The following is a 21067-nucleotide window of genomic DNA, read 5'->3' on the forward strand; positions in this document are numbered from 1 at the left end:
TCCCTTTCCGTTTCTTCCTCCCTCCCTCCCTCTCTCGGTGCTAGCTAGTCCGGTGTTCTGTGCCCGTATCCTCTTTGCTTGGCCTGCCTGGATCGTCTTTTCTGGGCTGGGCCAGCCCGAACTGTCTCTCTGAGACCGTCTCTCTTCTGCTGGCTCTGTCAGCGACAGCCCCAACCTTAGCCCTCCGGTACGCATCTGTAACCCAGCAAGAGGCAGAGGGTGCGCCCCGTCTGGCGCGCAGGGGGCGGGGCGAATAGACGCCCCACCCTCCGCGTTCGACCCCGCCCCTTCGGTCCCGCCCCTCCCGGGTCCCTGCCTGCGCCCCCAGCAGTGCCCTGGCCACAGAGCCTCCCCTGCCGCCCGATGAATGGAGTCGCCTTCTGCCTGGTCGGGATCCCGCCTCGCCCGGAGCCCCGGCCCCCCAAGGTGAGGGCGCTGATTCAGGAAAGGGGGCGGATCCAGGCGCTGCCGGGGAGGTGGCAGCAGGGCTGGGGTCGCGGCGTCCCTGTTCCGTGGGCACAGCCTGGGGCACACGGCGCGGGCACCGCGGGGCACGGCCGCAGAAACATCCGCTGGTGGTCGGGAAGGGGGCTGGAGCGGGAGCTGCCCTGAGCAAAGGACGGGAAGGAGGAAGGTAGTCAGGGGGTCGCGACGCGCACCGGGCTGCCAGGGCCAGGAGCACCGACCCGGGCAGCGGTGCCAGGCCCCCGGCGGCCGGGCAGCGAGGGCGGGAGGCCCGCGCCTTTTGTCCGGGTTTTTCAGGCGGGGCGCCTGCCGCCGTTTCCTCTGCCCGAGTTTTCGTTTTCCGTTGGCGAGGCCCCGGCACAGCTGGAGGGAGAGGGAGTGGGGGAGGGGGTTCCCAGAGCGGGATGTCCTTGGCCACTGTGGCCGGACACCCCCTCCCTGGGCCACACTCCCCTCCTGCCGGGCCGGGCCACCCGACAAGCTGCCCGGCACGGGTCCACGGCCCCACTGGGTCCTGGGGAAGAGAAACAGGGCTGGGACCCCTGGTCCTTCAGGCGCAGCTGCCCTCCCTTCTGCCCTCTCAGGCTGGCTGTGGGTGGGTCTGGGCACGGGGTGCCAGGGGCATTACTCAGCGCTGGGCTGCTTTGCTTGGTTTCTTTCATCTGCCAGCTGCTGAGGCTGGGGAGGGGCCAGCAGGGGCCTTCGGGCTCCATTGGGGCCAGCCCCCTCCATACCTCTGAGCCTGACTGCCCAGTTCTGCTGGAGCACCACCCCAAAACAACCCCCCTCTTTCCAAGCTGAAGAGTTGAACACTGACAGGTTAGTGGTTTTCGGAGCTGGGGAAAAAAGTTCTCTAGGGGGTCCAGGTTGGGATCAAGGCTTGGGCAGAGGTCTCTTGCTCTTTTAACTCTGCTGGAAGATTTAGGGCTATTCTCCCCAACCATCTGCTCAGTGTTGAGCTGGGGTCTGGTGCTTTGGAATCTCTGAGCATGGTGTGTACCTCAGAAGCTGGATGTGTGCACAGTATTCCCTTAATCTGCATCTCTATCCCCGACTCCCCCTCTACCTTTCAGCCAAAAGTGTTTCCTAATTACAAACTTGAATTTCAGGATGGACAGGGGATGGAAGTGGAGGTCATTATCCCTGAGTTCCTTGGATCGCCCCCTCCACACACTCCACCACCTACTTCATCCCCACCCCCTCCCTACTATCTCCACCCCCAGCCCCACCCTGTCTGCTGGAGGTGGATGGCATTTGATCCCCTGGGGTTCTCCCCCTCTGCCAGGGCAACAACCCCATTCCTCAGAGTGGCCGCTCTCACTGAGATGCACTCATTGGCATGCAGTTTGAATCTCAGTTACATAACCAGTCATCTCACCTCCAAACACAGCCCAAAAGCCCCACCAGCCCCAGACTCTTCTACTTGCTCAGAAAGTGTTTGGGTCCACCCTAGATTTCAATACATAAATCCTTCAATGCTGGATATGAAAGCCTCAAGAGCCAAGCCCCAGGAGCAGGTAGGGTGGATATTAGGGGCTGAGACTATACAATAGTGCCGGATCTTCTGACGGGAATCATGGCACAAGATGAAACTCTGAGGAAGCGGGTAGTATTAGGAAGGTGGCTTTGGGATACCATGGAGAATGGGGCAGGCTTTTGAGGATCTCAGCTCAAGCAGAAAGGGACTGGACCCTGGGAATAGGCCCTGTGTTTAGGCAGCCTGGATGGGGACGTTTGTGCTCCCGCCTCAGGCCAGCTCTGAGCTCATGGGCCAGGGGTGCAGGAGGCCTGACTGGCCCCCCCGTGGGTGCAGCACTTTGAGTGGGGGATGAGGAAGGGTGCTGGTTACAGAACAGAGAGTGCAGGAGTGGGCAGTGGCATCTATTGCTTCATTCTGTATTGCAGAGACACTTAAGGACTTCATGATGTATCAGATTAAAAGAGAGTCTACAAAGGAGAATGGAATAAGTTACTAAATAAAGGACTGCAGTTAGCTCTTTGGGAGAACTTCTAGGGAGAAGTTTATAAGCTGTAGCATTCCAGGCTAGCCTGGAGCATCATGCAGGGAAGTTTCCTGTGGTGTAGTGGGCTAGGTAGATTCCTATGATGTTGGATTACAGTGTAAAAATCTGGAGAGATTCATGGGAGATGCAAATATACTCAAATGAGCATATACATTAGTGCCCGGAAAAAAAAAAAAAACCGTGTTGTAAGGATGAGGAGTTGCTTTAATAGTAGAGCTGATAGCTAAGACATAATGGCAATTTCTCTGGGCCAGGATTTATATGTTACCTCTTCCAGTCCTCACAAAACCACAGTGATGTGGGTACTATTATTTTATTATCCCCACTTTCCAGTTGAAGACACTGAGGCACAGTGAACCAATAGTGTGGCCAAAATCACATTACTAGTGAGTGGCAGGGCCAGGATAGGGACCCAGCAGTCTGGCCCAAGTTCATGATCTCACTCCACTACCCTGCGTCTCACGACCTGACTTGTCTGCTGTTACTCCCACCCTGAATCTGGGTCTGTCTTGGATACAGGCCAAGATCAAGGTCAATGTCTTGCTGGATTGGAGCTTGGTGGCTTGTCTTTCAGCTGAGACAGAAACGGGGACAAGACGCCTCAGGATGGCCAAGCCTCAGGTGTCCGTCTGTGTTTGATAGGTGGAGAATCGGCTCATTTGCTCCTCCAGCCCCCCATCCCACCCCAGGCCAACCCACCACATTTGGTCTGTGGCTTGGTTCATTGGTGTTTTCCTTCCAAAGGGGCATTGGCTGTGCTCTGTTGGCTGCAGGGGTTCAAAGGTGAGATATTGGCTTGGTCAGGGGTTTGGACAAAGCCTGGTTTTAATTATCCTGCTCTCTCTCCCTCCCCAGAGAGAGCCATGAATAGGGCCTGTGGGAGCTGGCTCTGCCTTTCCCCTAGCACCCTCCACCCCCTTCAAACACCCGCCTTTAGATCCAGGCCCCCCTCTTTCATGTGAAATTGTGCCAGCTTGTCAGCAGGGCAGTGCCAGTCAGTGCCAGGCTGGCGTCTCCTCCTCACTGCCTCAGTGGGACAGCAGGCTGGGATGGACTCTGGGGCCAGCTGAAATCTCTGTCGGGGTGGAGCTTGTCACCTGTCACAGTGGGTCAGGACCAGAGGGCCCATCTTGTCCAGCAGTGGGGAGCCTGAGGCCGGAGAGTAGCCAAGGCCAGACAGCCCGAGAGTGGTGGACGGGAACCCCGGGGGTCCTGACTCCCATGCTCCCGGCCTGTGCCTTGCCCCACACAGCTCTGTCCTGGGTGCCCCATTCTGGTGCAGGGTTCTGACACTGGGAGGGAAAAAGGAGGGCAGGGAGGAGCAGGGAAAGTGGACAATGTGTCCTGTTCATCTCTGTGTGCCCAGTGGCCAGCACAGTGCCTGGCACAGAGCTGCCAGCCCTCCATAAATGTTTGTGAAATGCAGGCCGGGGAGCAGCCCCTCCCCTGGACCTCTAGGGTGCTCTGTGCCAGTTCTGCCCAGCATCGGGATGCTTGGTCTACACATCAGTCTCCCTGCCAGACTGGAGTTATTTGAGGGCAAGAAAAATAATCACGGCCACCACTTCCACGGGGGTGCATTGTCCCCATCCCATGTGACGGATGAAGACATGGACACAAAGAATTATATGGCTTCCTGAGGTCACCCAGCTAGTAAGTGGCAGAGCTAGGGAGTTGACCATGCTTATTCCAGCAGCCCCAGAGGTGCTGTGTTTATCTTGGTCTCCACAGAGCCTGGTACACAGCCAGAGCTCTGAGAATGTTTGTTGACTGACTGACTGACTGACCGACTGTGTGGGGAAAAAACCATGGAATCCTGTAGTCTAATCCTTTGGAAGTAACTGGGTTAGAGTCTTGGGAAGGTAGCCTAGAGATGCATCATCTTATTCTCTGTGCCAGGACTGCCTGAGCCAGACCTGGAGAGGAAAGGAAAGCTCACCCTGGGGACTTACCAGGCAGTCCAGTGGTTAGGAGCTTGCACCCCCGACCCTGGACAGGAGCTAAGATCCTGCAAGTCGTGTGGCATGGCCAAAAAAATAAAGCTCACCCACACCCTATCACACCTGCCCTCCAAGGCCATTGGGGGCCCCCAGCTTTCTGACTTCTCTCTTGCTCTCACTCCCTCCTTTCCCCCCCCAGAGTTCTAAGGGAGTGGTGCCAAGCAACGGGCAGGTGGGAAAAAGACTACAGGTTGGATTAAAGATGGCTGTTTCCTTTTCATCTCTCTGGCCCTGAGATGTTCAGCCCAGTGTACCATCTTGGTGGAAGATTCCTTTCCTTTCAAGTTGGAGGGTGGATGGAGTAGCAGGTTTGGGACAGGGCCTGGCACAACTACAATTCTCCATCTCTCATGGAAAGGGGTGTTGTGTTTCCAGTCACCTCGAGTTGTAAACCTGAAGCCCAAGGCCACTTTCTCCAGCCTCCTCCAGCCTGTGTACCCCTAGGCAGGTGACTTCTTCCCCTTTGACTCCCTCTGTTCCCCATGGACTGCTTTGAATTAGCATCAAACTGTCGCTATCTGCAGGCCACACTTCATCTGCTGACAAAGGCTGGTGGGAGCTAACTAAGAAAAAAGAAGTGTGGGGAGTGTGGTCTGCCTTCTAATATAGACAGGCCACGCAGGAGACGAGAGCCCCAGGTCTGGCGTGGCCTCTGTGCGCTGGGAGGCACACTGGGTCTCTGGCCTTGCCTTCAGCCTGAGGGGCTTCAAATTTCAGCTTTACCCCTTAGTAACTGTATGACCTTGGCCAACTCACTTAGTTGTTTTTAGTTTCTATTTTCTTGTCCCTAAAATAATCCCTCAAAATTGTTGAAAGGATTAAGTGAGGTAATACTTTACCTGGTGGATGACATTTGATAATTGCAACTATTAGCTTAAACTGTTATTAAACAAACAATGATCAGTGGATAGAAATGAAAATGACACACTTTGGGCTCAATAAAGAGAATCCTGTATGGTTGGAGTAATCTGAAGAGCTGTCCTTGGAGGTAATGAGGCCCCCACCAGTGGAGGTAAGCAAGCACAGGTTGGACTAGAGAGAATTCAGGCATTGGGTGAGGAGTCAACACAGAAAAACCTAAGGACCCTGCTTTGGGATCAGCGCTGTGTGGTAAGAAATTAGAGGAGCAGGTGAGATGTGGTCCCTGCTGTCAGGAACTGGGGAGAAGAGTGAGAGGTTGGCTGCTGTGGTTTGGGCTGTGAGGCACCTCTGAGGAAAGGGAATCCTGAAAGGCTGCCTGGAGGAGGCCTGGGAGGAAGGGTATGGTTCTATGGGTGTGAGAAGCGGCCTGGGAAGGGCTTGGTGACTGAGGGGCAGTGAGGTGTCTGGACCGCAGGTTCTGCAGTCAGCTCAAAGCTGCCTCCACATCCTGGCTGCCCAAAGGTATTGGGTGAATGGTGGGGGTGGGAAACGGGTAGTTCCCTGACCTCCCCACCCTCGAGACTTAGCTGGACGAGGGATCAGGACCACTCCCTGTGGCAAAGAGCCGGGGCCTGCAAGGAACAGAACTGGGGAAAGAAAGACTTCTCATGCCCAGTGCATTTGGGGGCGTCCGGGGGTCGGGGGAACAGTGGGGCCTTTGTCCCCGGCCACCGGGAATCTGGCCCAGCAGCCAGCCCTGGGTCTGGCTGGGCCCTCGGCAGGCAGGTCCTCTTTGAAGTGACCCTTTCAAAGCTCAGCCTGAGTCCCTGGGAGGAGAGAACTGGGGCGGAGCACGGGGATGACAGACCCACAGCCAAGGATGGAAACAGACCCGGCGCCGGCCCCTTCGGGTGGGAGGGCTGGTGGGAGGTGTGTGGGCCGGAGGAATGTGGCCAGACTGGGGGGACATGTGGGAGCCATGTGGAAGGACAGCCGCTCCAGGGTCTTGGCCGCCAAGTGGGGGTTAATTAGGGGAGGACAGAGTTCATTTTGGCCTGGTTTCCAACAGTCCCTAGCTTGATTTCTATCTGACTGTGGGCTCCTAAGTCTGCAGCTTCTTCCTTTTTAATTTCCTCAAAGTGTGTGAGAGCTCCTTGGAGAGAATTGGGTGTAGATGCAGGACTTAGAGGCTGTGTCTGAGAGCCCCCGAAAGGCTGGAAGGGGAGGCTGCAGGGCAGACCCCTACCCGCCACCGCAGTTTCCAGCATTCTCTGAAAGAGAATGGATATTAGAGGCCGCCCCCACCTCTGGGCCTAGAGAAAGTCCAAGGCCGAGGGGCTAGAAGCAGAGGGGAAGGGGCAGCCAAGAGTGGGAGGAAGAGGAAGGCTGGATGCCAGGTGAGAAGCAGGTTCAGGCTGCTCAGTTCTGACCCGAGGGGAGTGGACAAGAGCCCATGGTCTCCCCAGCTCTGACCGCTATGTTCCATGAAAGGGAGAACGGGAAGGGGCGAGTGTCTGTTGGTGGGTTGTTTTGGACTGAGCTGTGGACCGTGGAGCCTTCGGAGCCCAGGTGAGACCCCTCCCCCACCTTGAGGCTCTTTTCTGGTTCAGGCCCCTCATCCCCATCTTCCCCTGGCACCATGGCACTCTCTGTACTTGGGAAGACACTTCTAAATCTCCCTTTCCTCTTCCGAGGGTGTGGCCCCTGGTTCCTCCCCAAGAGAAGGGGAGGAGGGAGCTGAGCACCAGGCCATGATGGAGGGGCTGCGGGTGGTTCTGGTACTTTCCTGTATCTTGCACTGGCATCTGAAGGGCTGAGCCCTCATTAGCTCTAATAAAGCCTTGGCACTGTGCCCCCCCTCTGCCCTGCAGCACCTGGTGGGGGTGAGGGGATAAGGGGGCAGCTGAGGTTGGACCCACAGCCCAGGAGGGGATGGCGTGTCTCCAAGAGGAGAGAGTGGGAGTTAGGCAATGGGGGTCACACAGCAAGGCCAGGATTGCTGGTGGGAAGAGAAACGGGTCCCCCTCCCTGTCCCACTGGGACCTTTTCCTCCTCCAGTGGTTTCCAGGTGCTTAGATCCCCACAGTGGTAGGGAAAGCATTCTCTGAGACTGGGTGTGGCCCAGGGTGCTGAGGACATTCCCAGGCCTGGCTTGCATGAGAGTGTCCCTCTTCCTAATTTCAGCCTGGGGCAGGAGAAGGACCTGACGCCAAGAACTGGAGGCTCAGTGCCTGGGAAAATCAGGCAGTGGCGAGGTCTTAATACAGACCAGACCGGACTTTGTTCATTTGGTGGCCATTTCCTGTGCACTGTTTGTGTTCCAGGCTCTCTCTGTGGATGAGTATGAAACAGTCCTGCCCTCAAGAGGTTCCTTGTCTGCTTCCCCACCAGCCAAAAGCTCCACTAAGGTTTTATAAGGGGTTCTGAGATGTGCACGTATACTATCCACCAGTGCAGACACCCCTTGCCACCCCCAAAAAATATTGCCCTGAAAATTGGCCAGATCTAACCAGAGAGACAGACCTACAGAAGACACAAATGGTGTCTTCACCGCGACATCATTTCAGTGTAAATGTGGTCACAAAAGTGATGATGGGAGTTTAAAGATGGAAACAGTGCCACTGGGTAGAATTTCTATAGGGATTGGTTAAAAACCAGTTGGTGATATGATTAATCTCCTTTCTCTCATCTCCTCTTTCCAAATCTATTGTTGAGAATTCTTTGGTGAAACCTCTTCTGATCAATTTTCAAGGACTGTCGTGAAGTGGTTGTACATTTACAAATAACAAGAACCAAGACCCTGAGAGGCTAAATTACTCCACCAAAGGTCATCCAGCATCCAAATTTAAATCTGGGTCTTTCTGAATTCTAACTAAGGCTATCGTGTGTCATGGCTACTTGCCCAGACAAGAAAGAGCCTGGGAGCACAGTCCCCATCCTGGAAAGGTGGCCACTTCTCCTTGCCCCCAGCTGAGCCTTGAAGTCCAGGTAGGGGCTGGCATAATGAATGAAAGGTGGTGGATGCAGGCAGCATGATTATGTCTTGCTTCTCTGTGACCCTGCATGCACAGGGTTTCCTCCTATGTCTGGGATTGCTCATGAGTGGTATGGAGGACCCCAGGGCTCCGTCAGTAAACGTGGGCTGAGTCCCTGCCCCGCTAAAGATGCTCCAGCTCTGAAGGGAAGAAAGCTTCCCCAAGGAGGTGAGGCTTGCCAAGGCTTGAAAGATGCCTGCTGGGACAAGTGGGATAGTAAAGAAGGGAGAGAAGGGCGTTCTAGCCAGAAGGATCCAGCATGAGCAAAGGCAAGGAGGTATCTAACAGCCTGGCCTCTAATGGGGCTAGTGAGTGCAAGATTGAGAGAAAGAGAGATTGAGACTGTCAAGGCCAATGAGGGCCAGATTCTGGTCCTCTTCTCCATCTCATGGCGGATCCTTCATGCCATATTATGGAACTTGACTTGCTCCCATCGATACTGTGGAGCCATGGAAAGGTGTCAGGAAATGGAGGAAGCAGACCAGGTGAGAGTTGATGAGGGCTGAATGTGGAATTGGAGATGGAGGGGACAGGATGGGAGTAGAATGTGTCACCCTCTTCCCCTTCCCAGAAACATGCCATACCATCTCTTCCCCTTGTCTGATAGAACTGCCTTGCCTTCTCCATTTCAAACTCCTGTTTATCCTCAATATCCAGTTCAAATATCCTTCTCTGTAAATCTGCCACACACAGACACACACACACACATATGTATCAGCCACCAATTCCTCAAATATAAGGGGATTTCCTCCTCTGGGCACTAGACTCTAAGCCCCATGAGGGTAGGGACTTTGTCTTGTTCACTACTCTATCTCCAGCTTCTAGACCTGGTGAAATTGAATGAATATTGTTGACTGATGAACTGAAAGTTACCATAGTACTTCACAATGCCTTGTGAAAACCGTATAATAATAACATTAGGAGTATTGGTTGCAACTAACATTTATTGAACATTTCAGTGTCAGGCACTGCTGTACTGAGCACTTTATACACATTATCTCTTTAATGTGTACAACAGCCTTATGGGGAATACAGTATCTCTATTTTATAAATGCAGAAACAGAAGCTCAGAGAGGTTAGTAACTAGTCCAAGGACACACAGCTAGGAAGTGTGACCAAGAAACGGGTTGGGATTCAAAGCCAGATTCTTCTGAATCTTGTTTAGGAATGTTTAAACACTATGCTCTGCAGCCTTTAAATTTTATCTCATGTCTGTCTCTTCATAAAATCAGGAACTGTTTTATTAATTTAAAAAAATCCTTTGTGAACTACTGAACTAAGATTTATCAAAAAAAACCTCCTATGTGCCAAGAACTCCACACTGAGCCCTCTCAGGGACGTCATTCACAGCTGAGGCTTGGAGAGGGAAGAGACTTGACTGGGGTCACACAGCTGGAACCTGATCTTAGGTCTCTTGGACTCCTAGCCCTTGGGGACACCTAGTCAATCATGCCGGAATGAAAGAAAGAGGAGCCAGGCTCTGAGGTTGACTGAATCTTTTGGGGGCACACAAGGGGTTGCACTGGGCTGGGGACTGAGTCTCCTGTTCCTGGTCCAGTGTGCTCCCCACTTTGGTCATTGATGAGAAAAGGGGAGGCAGAGATGGGCTGCTGTAATTTTCCAAAAGCCCAGCTGTCAGACATACGAGCTCCAAGGAGGAGAGGCTGACCTGGCCCTGAGGAGGGCAGGGAATGGTATCTCAACCGCAGAGCCTTACCAGGGCCTCGACAGAACAGGTTGAGAGGTTGCACGTATCACTGCGACTCATCCAAGGGGTGACCGGAAGGACCGCTGGGGAACCGCGACTGCCGGGGCAAAAACAAGTGTGAGCAGGAGCCCAGCGCGACGCTAGAGCCCATCCGGAGCACGCTTCCGGAAAGGCAGAGACCCACCAATCAGATAAGCCAGCTGCTCTCTATTTGCATTTCATCTGCATGACCACACCTCTTGGATCCTGCCATTCAGCCTCCGCCCCTAAGCGTGACTCCTTGGCCTTCGCCCCATTTAGGGACCTGGTGCAGGGCTGGGCTCGGGGGCTGCGGGCGTGAAGGGCCGTCCTGTGCGGCCAGCCTGACCGCCCTATTCATAGCTCAGGGGCTGGCGTAGTTCGCATACTTGGCGTTACTCACGTCTGGCTGGTCCGAGGTTGCCACCCTCTGCGTTCCTCCTTCCCTCCACTCCTCTTTCCTCCCCTCGAACTTCTCCCTGTGTCTCCTCCGCCACTTTCTATCTGCCTGTTTTCCTGAAGTCTGGGGGTTTTCCTGAAGCCGAACCCTCGGGAGGAAACTGAGGCCTGGAGGGGGGCTTGTCTCTCAGCCGGGCCTCAAGGGGGAAACGTAGTAATGAGGCGTGTGTTGAGGTGGTTGAGAGCCTGGACTCTGCCGGCAGACAGACCTGGGCTTGAATCTGCGCTGCTGCTAGCCGTGGCTCCCTGGCATGTCCCTTAGCTTGCAGTCCGGGAAGCTTTTCAGAAACAGTCAAGCTGAGACCTGGAGGGTAAGGGAGAAGTTAAAGGAAGGTGGGGGAGGGAAAGACAAATGTTAAATTCCAGGGAGCGAGAGCTGTGGGTGTGGTGGGCCAGCGCTGAGTGGACAAGGGCTTGGCCAGCTGGGGTAAGGGGACAGTGGACCCTGCAAAAGAGACGAAGCAGCTTCCTTTTCCCCCCACCCCTGACTCTCTTTTTCCGGCACCCCCACTTTCTGGATCTGGTTCCTACTGAGGAAGGAGTTGGTGGGGTGGGGTGGGGTGGGGTGGGGTGGGGTGGGGTGGGGGAGTACAGGAAGATGGACAGAGATCTGAAGCAGCCTCTGCCCCAGACAGACCTTTCCTGGGAATGGGGATTTGCCAACCATCCACCCTCTCTGAGAAGCTCACTTATTCCTGAACATTCAGAAACAAGTGTGCTGAGCATCCATGCTGGGCTAGGAGCTGACACGGTCCCAGCCTTCCAGACCCTGCAGCCCCCGGGGGAGATGTTGGTCAAAATAACCTCATAAATATATAGACACCATCTCGAGAGTACTGTGAGATCTGACCTGGTCCGGGGGCCAGAGGAGGTGTCTCTGGGGAGTGACTCTTTTGCTGAGAACTGCAGAGTGGGTTGGAACTAATTAGGGTGTGGGTTGATGAAGCAGGGAGGGAGCTGGGGAAAAGGGAACAGCATTCCAGAAACAGCATGTGCAAAGGGCCTGAGGCTGGAAGGGTGCCTAGTCTTCAAAGGAACTGGAAGGAGGCCAGGGAAACCCGAGCACAGTGGAAGGGGGTGTGGTGGGCATGGAACCCAGAGGCTCATTGCACAGGGCCTGGTGGTCCTCATGTTAAAACAATGCATCCGGACTGTCAGGGGCCAGAGGAGTGACGGAGACTTGAGTAGAGTGGTAGACATGGTGAAGTGGGTGGACTCAGGAAACGTTTGGGAAACAGTCCACTCTCGGATGGTGGGATGTAGGGCCAGGGCTATAACCCCTCCCACTTATCGGTTCCCAGGATGCTTTCCCAGCAACTTTGTCAGACTGCTATACCTACCTTTGTTTTGTAACTGAAGAAATAAGAAAACCTGTGTGAAATCAAGGACACAGCCAGAAAAGGACTAGAGTCAAAGCCGTTGGCAAGTGTGACCCTTTCTCCAGGTCAGCTTTCTCAAGGTTGGGCCAGAAGTCTCCTTCTCACCAGCCTTCTGTCCCGTGCCCTTAGGTGCCCTATGATTTAGTTCAGTACCAGACTGGGTGGGGGGCCCAAGAGGCCAAGATGGTGTGTGGGTGTGTGTCTCGCTTATCCTAAGAAGCTGCTCTGCTGTTAAATGAGGTAATGCATGTGAAGCGTGCCTGGCTTATAGTAAGGGCTCAACAAATATTAATTACTGCTGCGGCTGTCACAGTGTCCCCAAATGCAGAGCCCGGCACCCGGTGAGGGGGAGGATCTGGGACAGAAAGCAATGCCGTCTGTCCTCTTCAGACCACAGAGCCCATCCCAGAAACCATCCTGGCTCCCTCCTTGGCAGAAGCCAGGGGAGGTTGTTTGTCCCTGCAGAGCCACCGTCCCCTCTACCCTTCCAGTTGCCTCCGGCCAACATGGGCTGGATTAGGGAGAGGTTCAGCTCTTGCTGGGCGTAGGATGACCTGGGCAGGTTGAGCAGGGCCTGGGCTGAGGGGATGTGTGGTTTCAGGGGTGGAGCTGAGAACCTCTCCCTGTAGGGAGCCCCATGTGCCTTTGGGTAGACTTTCAGAATCTGCTGAGACCTGCCCTGGGAGGGGATGTGGTTCCAGCTTGACTTGGACTGAACGCTCCCCTGAAAGAAACCAGTGGATGCACCTGTTGTCTCTGCCCAGGTGGTCAGACAATAGGAAGAACTTCTGGAGAGAGGTGTAGGGGACCATAGGAAGAGCCACGCCCAGGGTTCTCCCTCAGTCTCCTCTGAAATGAGCTTTTCAGTATGGAGTCAAAGAACGGATATGATGACTTTGGGGAAGAGTCATTGCAGGCATCCTCTGGCCTTCAGGAATGGCTGTTCCTAACACGATCTAGTCTGAGGAAGGGCTCTGGCCTCTCTCCAGGCCTCCTTGACCAACCAAAGTGAGACCCTTCCTAAGGGTCCACAGTCGCTCTGTCCTTCTGCTCCTCTGTAACAGGCGGGGAGTCTGACCCTGGGGCCTGGTTAGGGGCCTGGACAATGCAGCAGGGAAGGGGAGTGGAGGGAATGAGGGCACCCTGCCCACTCTGGGCTGTGAAGGAGATAAGTGTGCCAGACCTGGGCCAGCAGGGGGCTCTGCCGCATGCGGGACCTGCCGGTGTCTCTGCCAAGGCTGCATCCTTCAGCGTGCGGGTGTGGTTTTCTTGGAGTGTGTGCCTGAGAGCATGGGAGAAGAGGGATCTGCCTCTTTGTGCACACCCTGGTGTGTGTGTGTACATGTTACAAGTGGTGTGTAAACATATGTACATAGGCTTGGGAAAGACGTGTGTGTTGAGGGGAGGGTTGGACCTCAGGGGATCAGGAGCCCCATACTCAGCCTGACTTTGCTAGAAAAGCTCTTCCAAGGTCCTGGCACCTTGGAATGTGGCATTTCAAGACACTACATCCGTCTGTCTGGCCTCTAATAGATGGTAAGTGAAAGTGTTAGTCGCTTAGTCCTGTACGACTCTTTGCGACGCTATGGATTATAGCCCACCAGGCTCCTCTGTCCATGGCATTCTCTAGGCAAGAATACTGGAGTAGGTTGCGATTTCCTTCTCCAACGGATCTTCCCAACCCAGGGATCGAACCTGGCTCCCCCGCATTGCAGGTAGATTCTTTACCGTCTGAGCCACCAGTGAAGCCTGATATATGGTAGGTCCTCATCAATGCCAAGGATCGACTGTGTGCGAGGTTCAGACTCCCTGGGCCTGAGAACTCCCCCTACATGGGGACTACTAGGGCCCCAGAGATGACAATGGGGGTTCTGAGAGGACACAATGGAAAGGGGTGGGAGGGAAAGGTTCTCCCCGAAGGAGGTGCCCAGCTGTCCTGGGCATCCACTGTGGGCAGGGCCTGCTCCTGGGCCCCATTGGAGTACCCGTTCATTTGTTCTATTTTCTTTCAATAATATATATACTTTTAATTTGAATTCTGACTTTGCCATTTTCTTGGTGTGTGCTAAAATATAGGCAGCTCAAAATTGATCATTTTTAAGTGTGCGGTTCAGTGGCATTAAGTCCATCCACATCGCCGTGCAACCGTCACCACCACAAACCTCCAGAACCTTTTCATCTTCCCAAACTGAAACTCTGAACCCACTAAAGGATAACTTACATTCCCCTTTCCCCCAGCCCTTGGTAGCCACCATTCTATGTCCTATCTCTGTGAATCTAGGTATCTCATATAAGCAGAATCATACAACATTTATCTTTCTTTTTTAAAGCAGTGTTGTCTCTCTCTCTCTCTCTTTTTTTTTTTTTTGTGCTTTTTGACCATACCACATGGCATGTGGGATCTTAGTTCCCAGAGCAGGGATCAAACCCGTGCCCCCTGCAGTGAAAGTGTGGAGCCCTAACCACTGGACCACCAGGGAAGCTCCAATACTTGTCTTTTTGATCTGGCTTATTTCACGTAGCATAATGTCTTCACGGACATAATGTCTTCACGGGTCATTGTAGCTCAGATGGTAAAGAATCTGCCTACAATGCAGGAGACCCCGGTTCCATCCCTGGTACTGGAAGACCCCCCTGGAGAAGGAAGTGGCAACCCACTCCAGTATTCTTGTCTGGAGAATTCCATTGACAGAGGAGCCTGGTGGACTACAATCCATGGGGTCACAGACACGATTGAGTGACTTTCACTTTCAATTCACAGTGTCTTCACGGATCGTCCATATTGTGGCATATGTCAGAATTTAAGACCATACAATTCCATTGTGTGTGTGTGTGTGTGTGTGTGTATATACATATATATATATATATATATGTATATATCACATTTTGTTTATCCAATTCATCTGTAATGGGTTGTTTCCACCTTTCCATAAAGGGAACCTTTATGAAATATGCTGCTATGAACATCATTGTACATCTGTTTGAGTCCCTGCTTTCACTTCTTTTGGGTACATGGCCAGATGTGGAATTGTTGGGTCATATCATGATTCTGTGTTTAATTTTTTCCGTAACCACCATATTGTTTTCTACAATTTTAAAAATTGGAATATAATTGTTTTACAATGTTGTGTTGACTTTTGATGAACAATAAGAGAAATCAGGCATAAGTATACACATATCCCCTTCCTCTGGCGCCTCCCTCCCACCGCCTGCACCCCACCGCCTGGTCATCACGGAGCAGTGGGACTGGACGCTCTGTGTTTTACAGCAGCTCCCTGCTAGCCATCTGTTTTACACACGGTAGTGTCAACGCCACTCTCTCAGTTCATCCCCTCCTCTCCTTCACCTTCTATGTCCACATGTCCGGTCTCTGCAAATGCAAATAAACCAGTTTGCATTCCCACCAGCAAAGCGCAAGAGTTTGAATTTGTCCACATTCTCACCATTGGCAAATAGCTTTTGAGAGTCTACTACAGACAAAGCACTTTAGCCGTACAAATACATTTCTGAAAATGTAGTAGCTATGATCCTTAGGAAACTCTCAGTCTAGTGGGAGAGACTCAGGCCAGGCCCTGGAGCACTCTCTGAGGGAAGGACACAGGCCTTGACTGCTGGGAAGAGACTCTGGACTAACACGGGCCGAACAACAACAAGCCTGCTCTCGAAGAGCCCAATCTGATGGAGAAAGCACGGCTTCTTCCTTCTGACGAATCCCCAGACAGGCCCAGAGATCATAATGGCCACCGAAAGGGCATGCCTTGAGACAGTCGAGGGGCTGCTGAGTGGAGTAAATCAGGGGTTGAGAGGGCCTGTGGTGCACCCTGGCCCACGCCGAGGCCACGGTTGCCTGGGCAATGGCCCCGCTGTTTACTTTGTGGCTGGCTCCAGACTCACCCTGCTCTGGAAGTGCTCATTTCCCACCATGAGGAAAGACCCCTCCCTCTGGTGTCCCTGAGGAGGGCACTGGCTCTCCTGCTGGGAGGAGGCCCTGCCAGCCTGGCACCTTCGCCATGCTCCTTGTCTGCTGGGAGCAGGCTCTGTCCTGGGGTCTCATGTTGGCCACCCCTTCCTCCTTCCCAAAGGGCCTACAGACAAGGCTCAGGGCCTGAGGAAGTTCTGCTACAAAAGTGGGGGGGCTCCTGATGAGTCCTCCCTGCTTATTAGGGGGCGGTGGGGCACGTAGGGGGCTGGCAGTGGAGATGATGGTGATGCCCATGTGAATAGGTTCACCTGGGTCTGTACGTGTTACTGTGTCTTTGTGTACGTGGGGCCGAGCTGTTTGTATGTCTGAATGTGAGTGTGGTTGGGTGTGTGAGAGTGTAAATATCCAACAGATGCTGAAAACATCTTGCCCTGACATTGAGGGCAAGTGAAATAAATCAGAGAAAGACAGATACTATAAGTATGATTTCACTTATATGTGGAATCTAAAAAGAAACCCCCCCGAACAAACCAAAAAAAAACCCAAACCAGGTTCACAGGCTGGTGGTTGCCAGAAGTGGGGGGTGGGTGAAATGAGTGGAAGGAGCCAAAAAGTAAAGTCCTGGGGATGTCATGTATAGCATGGTGACCATAGTTAATAATAAGAGTATCACATGCTTGAAAGTTGCTAAGAGAGTAGATCTGAAAAGTTCTCATCACAGGAAAAAAAAATCTGCAAAGCGTGGTAACATGTTTAACTAGACTTGTAGTGATCACTTCAAAATATATGTGAATATCCAGTATGTGAATAGCCATCCAATCATGCTGTATACCTGAAACTAATATAATGTTACACGTCAATTATACCTCAATAAAAAAACCTTTTAAAAGAAAAAGCAACAAACAAAAGCTTGCATTTATTGAATTCCTACTCAGGACTTCCTTTAATTGACTTAATTTTCCCAACAACCTATGAGGTGGAACTTAAGTGTCATTCTCTTTTTATTGGTGAGGAGCTGAGGCTCAAAGAGGTTAAGTAATTTGCCCAAGGTCTCACAGCCAGGAAGTAGTAGAGACAGGACACAGACCCAGAAGTTCTGGACTCCAGAGGACCCTGGAGTCCATGTGCTAAGCCCGAGCCATACTGCCACTGGAAGAACTCGGGGATTCGGTGCTCCTTGAGGGTGCTCTGGAGACTGTCGGGCCCTCCTGGATTTCTGGCATCACGGTGCTTCCTCCTCCCTTTTCTCTCACCTTCCCCTCCCCCAGCCTTCCTGGGGCCCAGTTTCAGAGTGGGAGAGGAGGGTCACCACACCTCCACTCAGGGCAAGACTGACCCTTAATAGGGAGAGACCCTCTGAGCCACCTCCCCAACTGCCTGCAGGCCAGACCGAGTATGGGGTCCTCAGGTTCCCAGTGACGCGGGCTTATCTGCACATTGAAGAATGTTGGGGAGACCCGGGCCTGCCTGGCCGGCTTGTCAGCTTCGCCTGTTGGGGCACGTCAGGCTCACACAAGCGGTGCTGAGAAGCAGGCATCCGAGTGGGGCAGAAGGGTGGAGGAGGAGGGAGGGGGCGGGCGACCGCCCTTGAGCGAGGAGACTGGGGCAGGGGTCAGAGGCCCAGGCGTGGGCGGGCGGGCATGCCTTGGTATCACATTGCCGGCATGCCTGGGATGGACCGGCTGGCAGAGGATTTGCTCTGTCTGTATGTGAGGTGGTTATGGTGATACCGACCAGGCTTCTTGGCCTTCCCCAATCAATAAAAATTGACTAGAAGCCAGACAAGAAATTCAGGCAAGGCCTTATTAGGGCCTCTGCTGCAGCAGGGTCTAGAGAGAACAAACAAGTCTCCTTGCTTGCTGCTACCTGAGGAAGGGGCAGGCTTGTTCCTTATATGAGGGGAGGGGAGGGGTGTGTCCAAGAGTCAGACTGGAGGGGTGTCTTAGGTATTTTGCCCACCCCTCTGGTGGTGTTGAGTATAGAGGGCATTCGCAATACCCTTCTTTTTCTCCCCAACTCCTGCTTTTCTTCTGGGCTCTTCAAAAGTGGCAATTGGGTTTTTTTGGTCTCTTTGTATCTTTAGTCCATAATTTTGCCCCAACTGTGAAAGTGTACAGTTATTTTTAGTCCCATATAGTTTCTTTGCATTTTGTTGCTGGAGGAGAGTTTTGTCCAGGGGCAAGCACTGCAGCAAAGGGTTCCAGGTCCCAGCCTGTGTCAGTGGGTCCCAGTTTGGTCGTGTGCAGTGGGCGTATGGAACCAGTCAGACCTTTGGAAATTCCACATGATTCTCTTGGGGTGGTTGCATTGCTTGTCTCAGGGTTTGGAGCCTATGTTCTGGGACGAGGCACTAAGCAACCCAGAGGAAGAAAAAGCAGGCGAATTGACCCAGAGACCCCTCTCTCTCACTTCCTGAACCACATGCCTTTCAGCAGTATCTGTTCCCTCCTTCTCCTCTCACCTGACCCTTGGGCCCCAGGAGCTCTCCTCTCCCCAGCTCCCGGTTGTCAGGCTGGCCCCTGCAGCCTTCCCCTCCACCAGCCCTGTCCACCCTCTGGTTCAAAGGCTAACCTGGAAGGCCCTGAACGCCACCCTCAAACAAGCTGTCCGCTTCCAGAGAGAAGCCTTGAATCTCTGACACAGGGGCTCCTTTGGTGTGTGTGGGGGGGCGGGGTCTCTGTTGGTGGGGGTGAAGGCAGCTGGCTTGGGCCTGAATCTAGAACTGGAGCCCCCTGATTTCAGGAGCTAGGATAGCACTGTAAGTGCCCTGAGGGTGAGGTCTGCATTTGTCTTTTCGTTCTAAGGTGTCCCAGCCCCCAGCATAGCACCTGGCCCTCAGCAGGCACTCAAGTTCCTGAATAGATAAATAAGGGGATAATGGAAAGAGATTTGAGTCAGTTAGAATCCTAGGATTGTCCCAGCTTAAAAGTAAAAGTCAGCCTTGAATTAGTTATTTGTCCTCTTTGAGCCTCAGTTTCTACATCTGAAAAATGGGTATAAAAACAATTTCACATATCCAGTTCTTAGGGTAAGGATCAAATGAGATAAAGTGAAAGTGCTTTCAAACAGTAAAGGATGATCTCATCTGGAGAGAGGAAGACTGGATGCCCTCCCTTTGGGAGTGTAGTCCCCAAGCCTTCCCCAGGGACCTTCAGGAAGATAAGGTTGAATGGATTTTGCAAGCTGGTCAAACTAGAGGATGATGGGAAAGACTGCTCAGCGGGGTAATTCCTGATTTGGGGGGAGGAAGCCGGGAGGGTGTAGGGGAGGACTCACACCAGGCAGGAAGGCTTGGAATAGAATCTCAGCTACGCCTGGTATTTCCCAGCCCTTGGCCCCCTCCCTGACTGCACTCTGGGGCCCACCCCACATTCCTTTCCCAAAGGAAATGGGGGAGGTGGCTGAGAGGCTCCCCAGGCCTGGAGGATCATTTATTCAAGCTGTGTATAGGTTTCTAGGCCCTACCATGTGTACCCAGCACCTGACATCCCTACCGAGGCAGCTGGGTGGAGAGGGTGGGGTGGGGAAGGTGTCGGTTTGTGTTGGAGGAGGCTGTTATCTGCTTTCGGGGGCCTTGTTGCCCCTGCCAGGAGATGGGTGTCACAGATGGCCTGTATTTCCCAGGTCTCTGCAGCCCGGGACACAAACCTGGTGCTGCTTGTCCACCTCGCCTCTGCCCACAGCTCTCAGAACCCTCACCCGTTTCGAGGGAAGGAGGTGGGCTCTTGATCTGGACACACAGACACGTCAGCACCTGTTGGCCACGAGAGACTCCATGGGGTATGAGAGGGGAGAGTGAGCCCATTTTCTCAGAACCAGGGACCAGACTTGCAGCAAGAGGAAAGGCAATCAGGCAGCTGGAGGGACTAACTGGCTGCCTTCTGGGAAAGCAGGTCAGGCTTTGAGTCAGGACGTCCGTATGGTCGTAGCCCTTCATCTGGGGTGGCAGAGTCTGAGGACATCTGGGCAGTCCAAGTGGTCTAAGGCCCTGGCTTTTGGAGGGCAAGACAAAGGCAAGAGTGGTCCTGACCCAGAAGCCTTGCTTTTCTAATGATGGGGAGCTTGCTGATGGAGGTGCCAGGAGTCCTGCTCCCCCAGACCATGGATGGTCCTTTCCAGCTCTGCCCCAAGCCCTCCTGACTCAGCGCTGATGGCAGCCTCCCTCTTCCTGTCTGGCTTCCGCCAGGGAACGGGTGGGGGTCTGGCTCCTGCACTGGGGGCCCAGCTAGCAGCAAACAGGAAACAGGAGAACAAAACCGCTCCCGGCCCCACACGCCTCACCCTCACCCTTCCGCCTCCTCCCTCGCTCCTGCCCACCCTCGAGGGCCTTTATTTCTCCTCCCTCTGCCCCTTGGTTTCGCCTCCTCCCTGTGCCCCTCTGTCTCTCTCCTCTGCCTCCCAGGTGATTCTCCATCCTGGCCTGTCCTTTCCCGGGACAGCGGGTGATGCGGATGACGGAGGGAAGGGATGCTGGCTCTTCTGCCTGGTTCTCCCTTCTGGTGGCTTCCCCTGCAAGGGCCCAACCCTATGCCTCTTCCTCCCTGACTCCTAGATCTGAGAGCGCAGTTTGGCTGGTCTGTTCCCCGCTGCCCTCAGCCTTCCTTCCCTGGTGTTGGCTAGAGTTTCGGGGTGAGATCAAGATTGGAAAGAAGGGGCTCTGGACTTGGAGTCCCAGTGCCGCCCTCACAGACTGGGTGCTCTTGGGTTTCTGTTGGTTCCTTCTCTGAAAACTGGGCCAGGGCAGTGGCCCCAGGCCCCAGTGAGCCGCTGTGTGGGGCAAGACCACACTGAACAGTCAAGTGCATAGAAATCGTGGTGGTGACACCTACTAGCCAAGGCCTCTGCCAGCCCCACCCGGGAAGGGGCCTGGGAAGAGAGGGAGCAGGAAGGGGCGGAGGACAGGGTCTGCCGTGACTCCGGCTTCCTGTCTGACTCGAGTGCTGGGGGTGAAGTGGGGGCCAGCTTGGAGCCCACTGTCGGCTTTGGTGTCCCCTCTGGGTCGAGCTAATGGGCAGGGGGCCCTAGGGAAGAGGGGTGGCTACGCGTTCCCGTGGCTGGTGGTGGGAAGTGTACAACATGACGTGAAACGGGGTGGTATGAGAAAGAGCTGCTCCCTGTGCAGGGCAGTGCGTGTGAGTGTGAGTGTGAGTGTGTGTGTTAGAGAGAGAGGGAGAGAGACCTGAGGGGGCACAGCAA

At 53.8% G+C, this 21067-nt stretch overlaps 1 protein-coding gene across 1 annotated transcript in view; it reads left to right on the forward strand.

Annotated features, from left to right (window-relative positions):
- The first annotated feature begins 318 nt into the window (after positions 1–318).
- ARHGAP23 (Rho GTPase activating protein 23) overlaps positions 319–21067 on the forward strand; it is a 73012-nt gene continuing 52263 nt past the window's right edge. The window contains 1 exon segment of the mRNA XM_061391562.1: positions 319–426. Coding sequence (XP_061247546.1) covers positions 364–426 — 63 coding nt within the window. The 5' untranslated portion in view covers positions 319–363.

This window comes from Bos javanicus, chromosome 19 (assembly GCF_032452875.1).
Source record: "Bos javanicus breed banteng chromosome 19, ARS-OSU_banteng_1.0, whole genome shotgun sequence".
Lineage (NCBI taxonomy): Eukaryota > Metazoa > Chordata > Mammalia > Artiodactyla > Bovidae > Bos > Bos javanicus.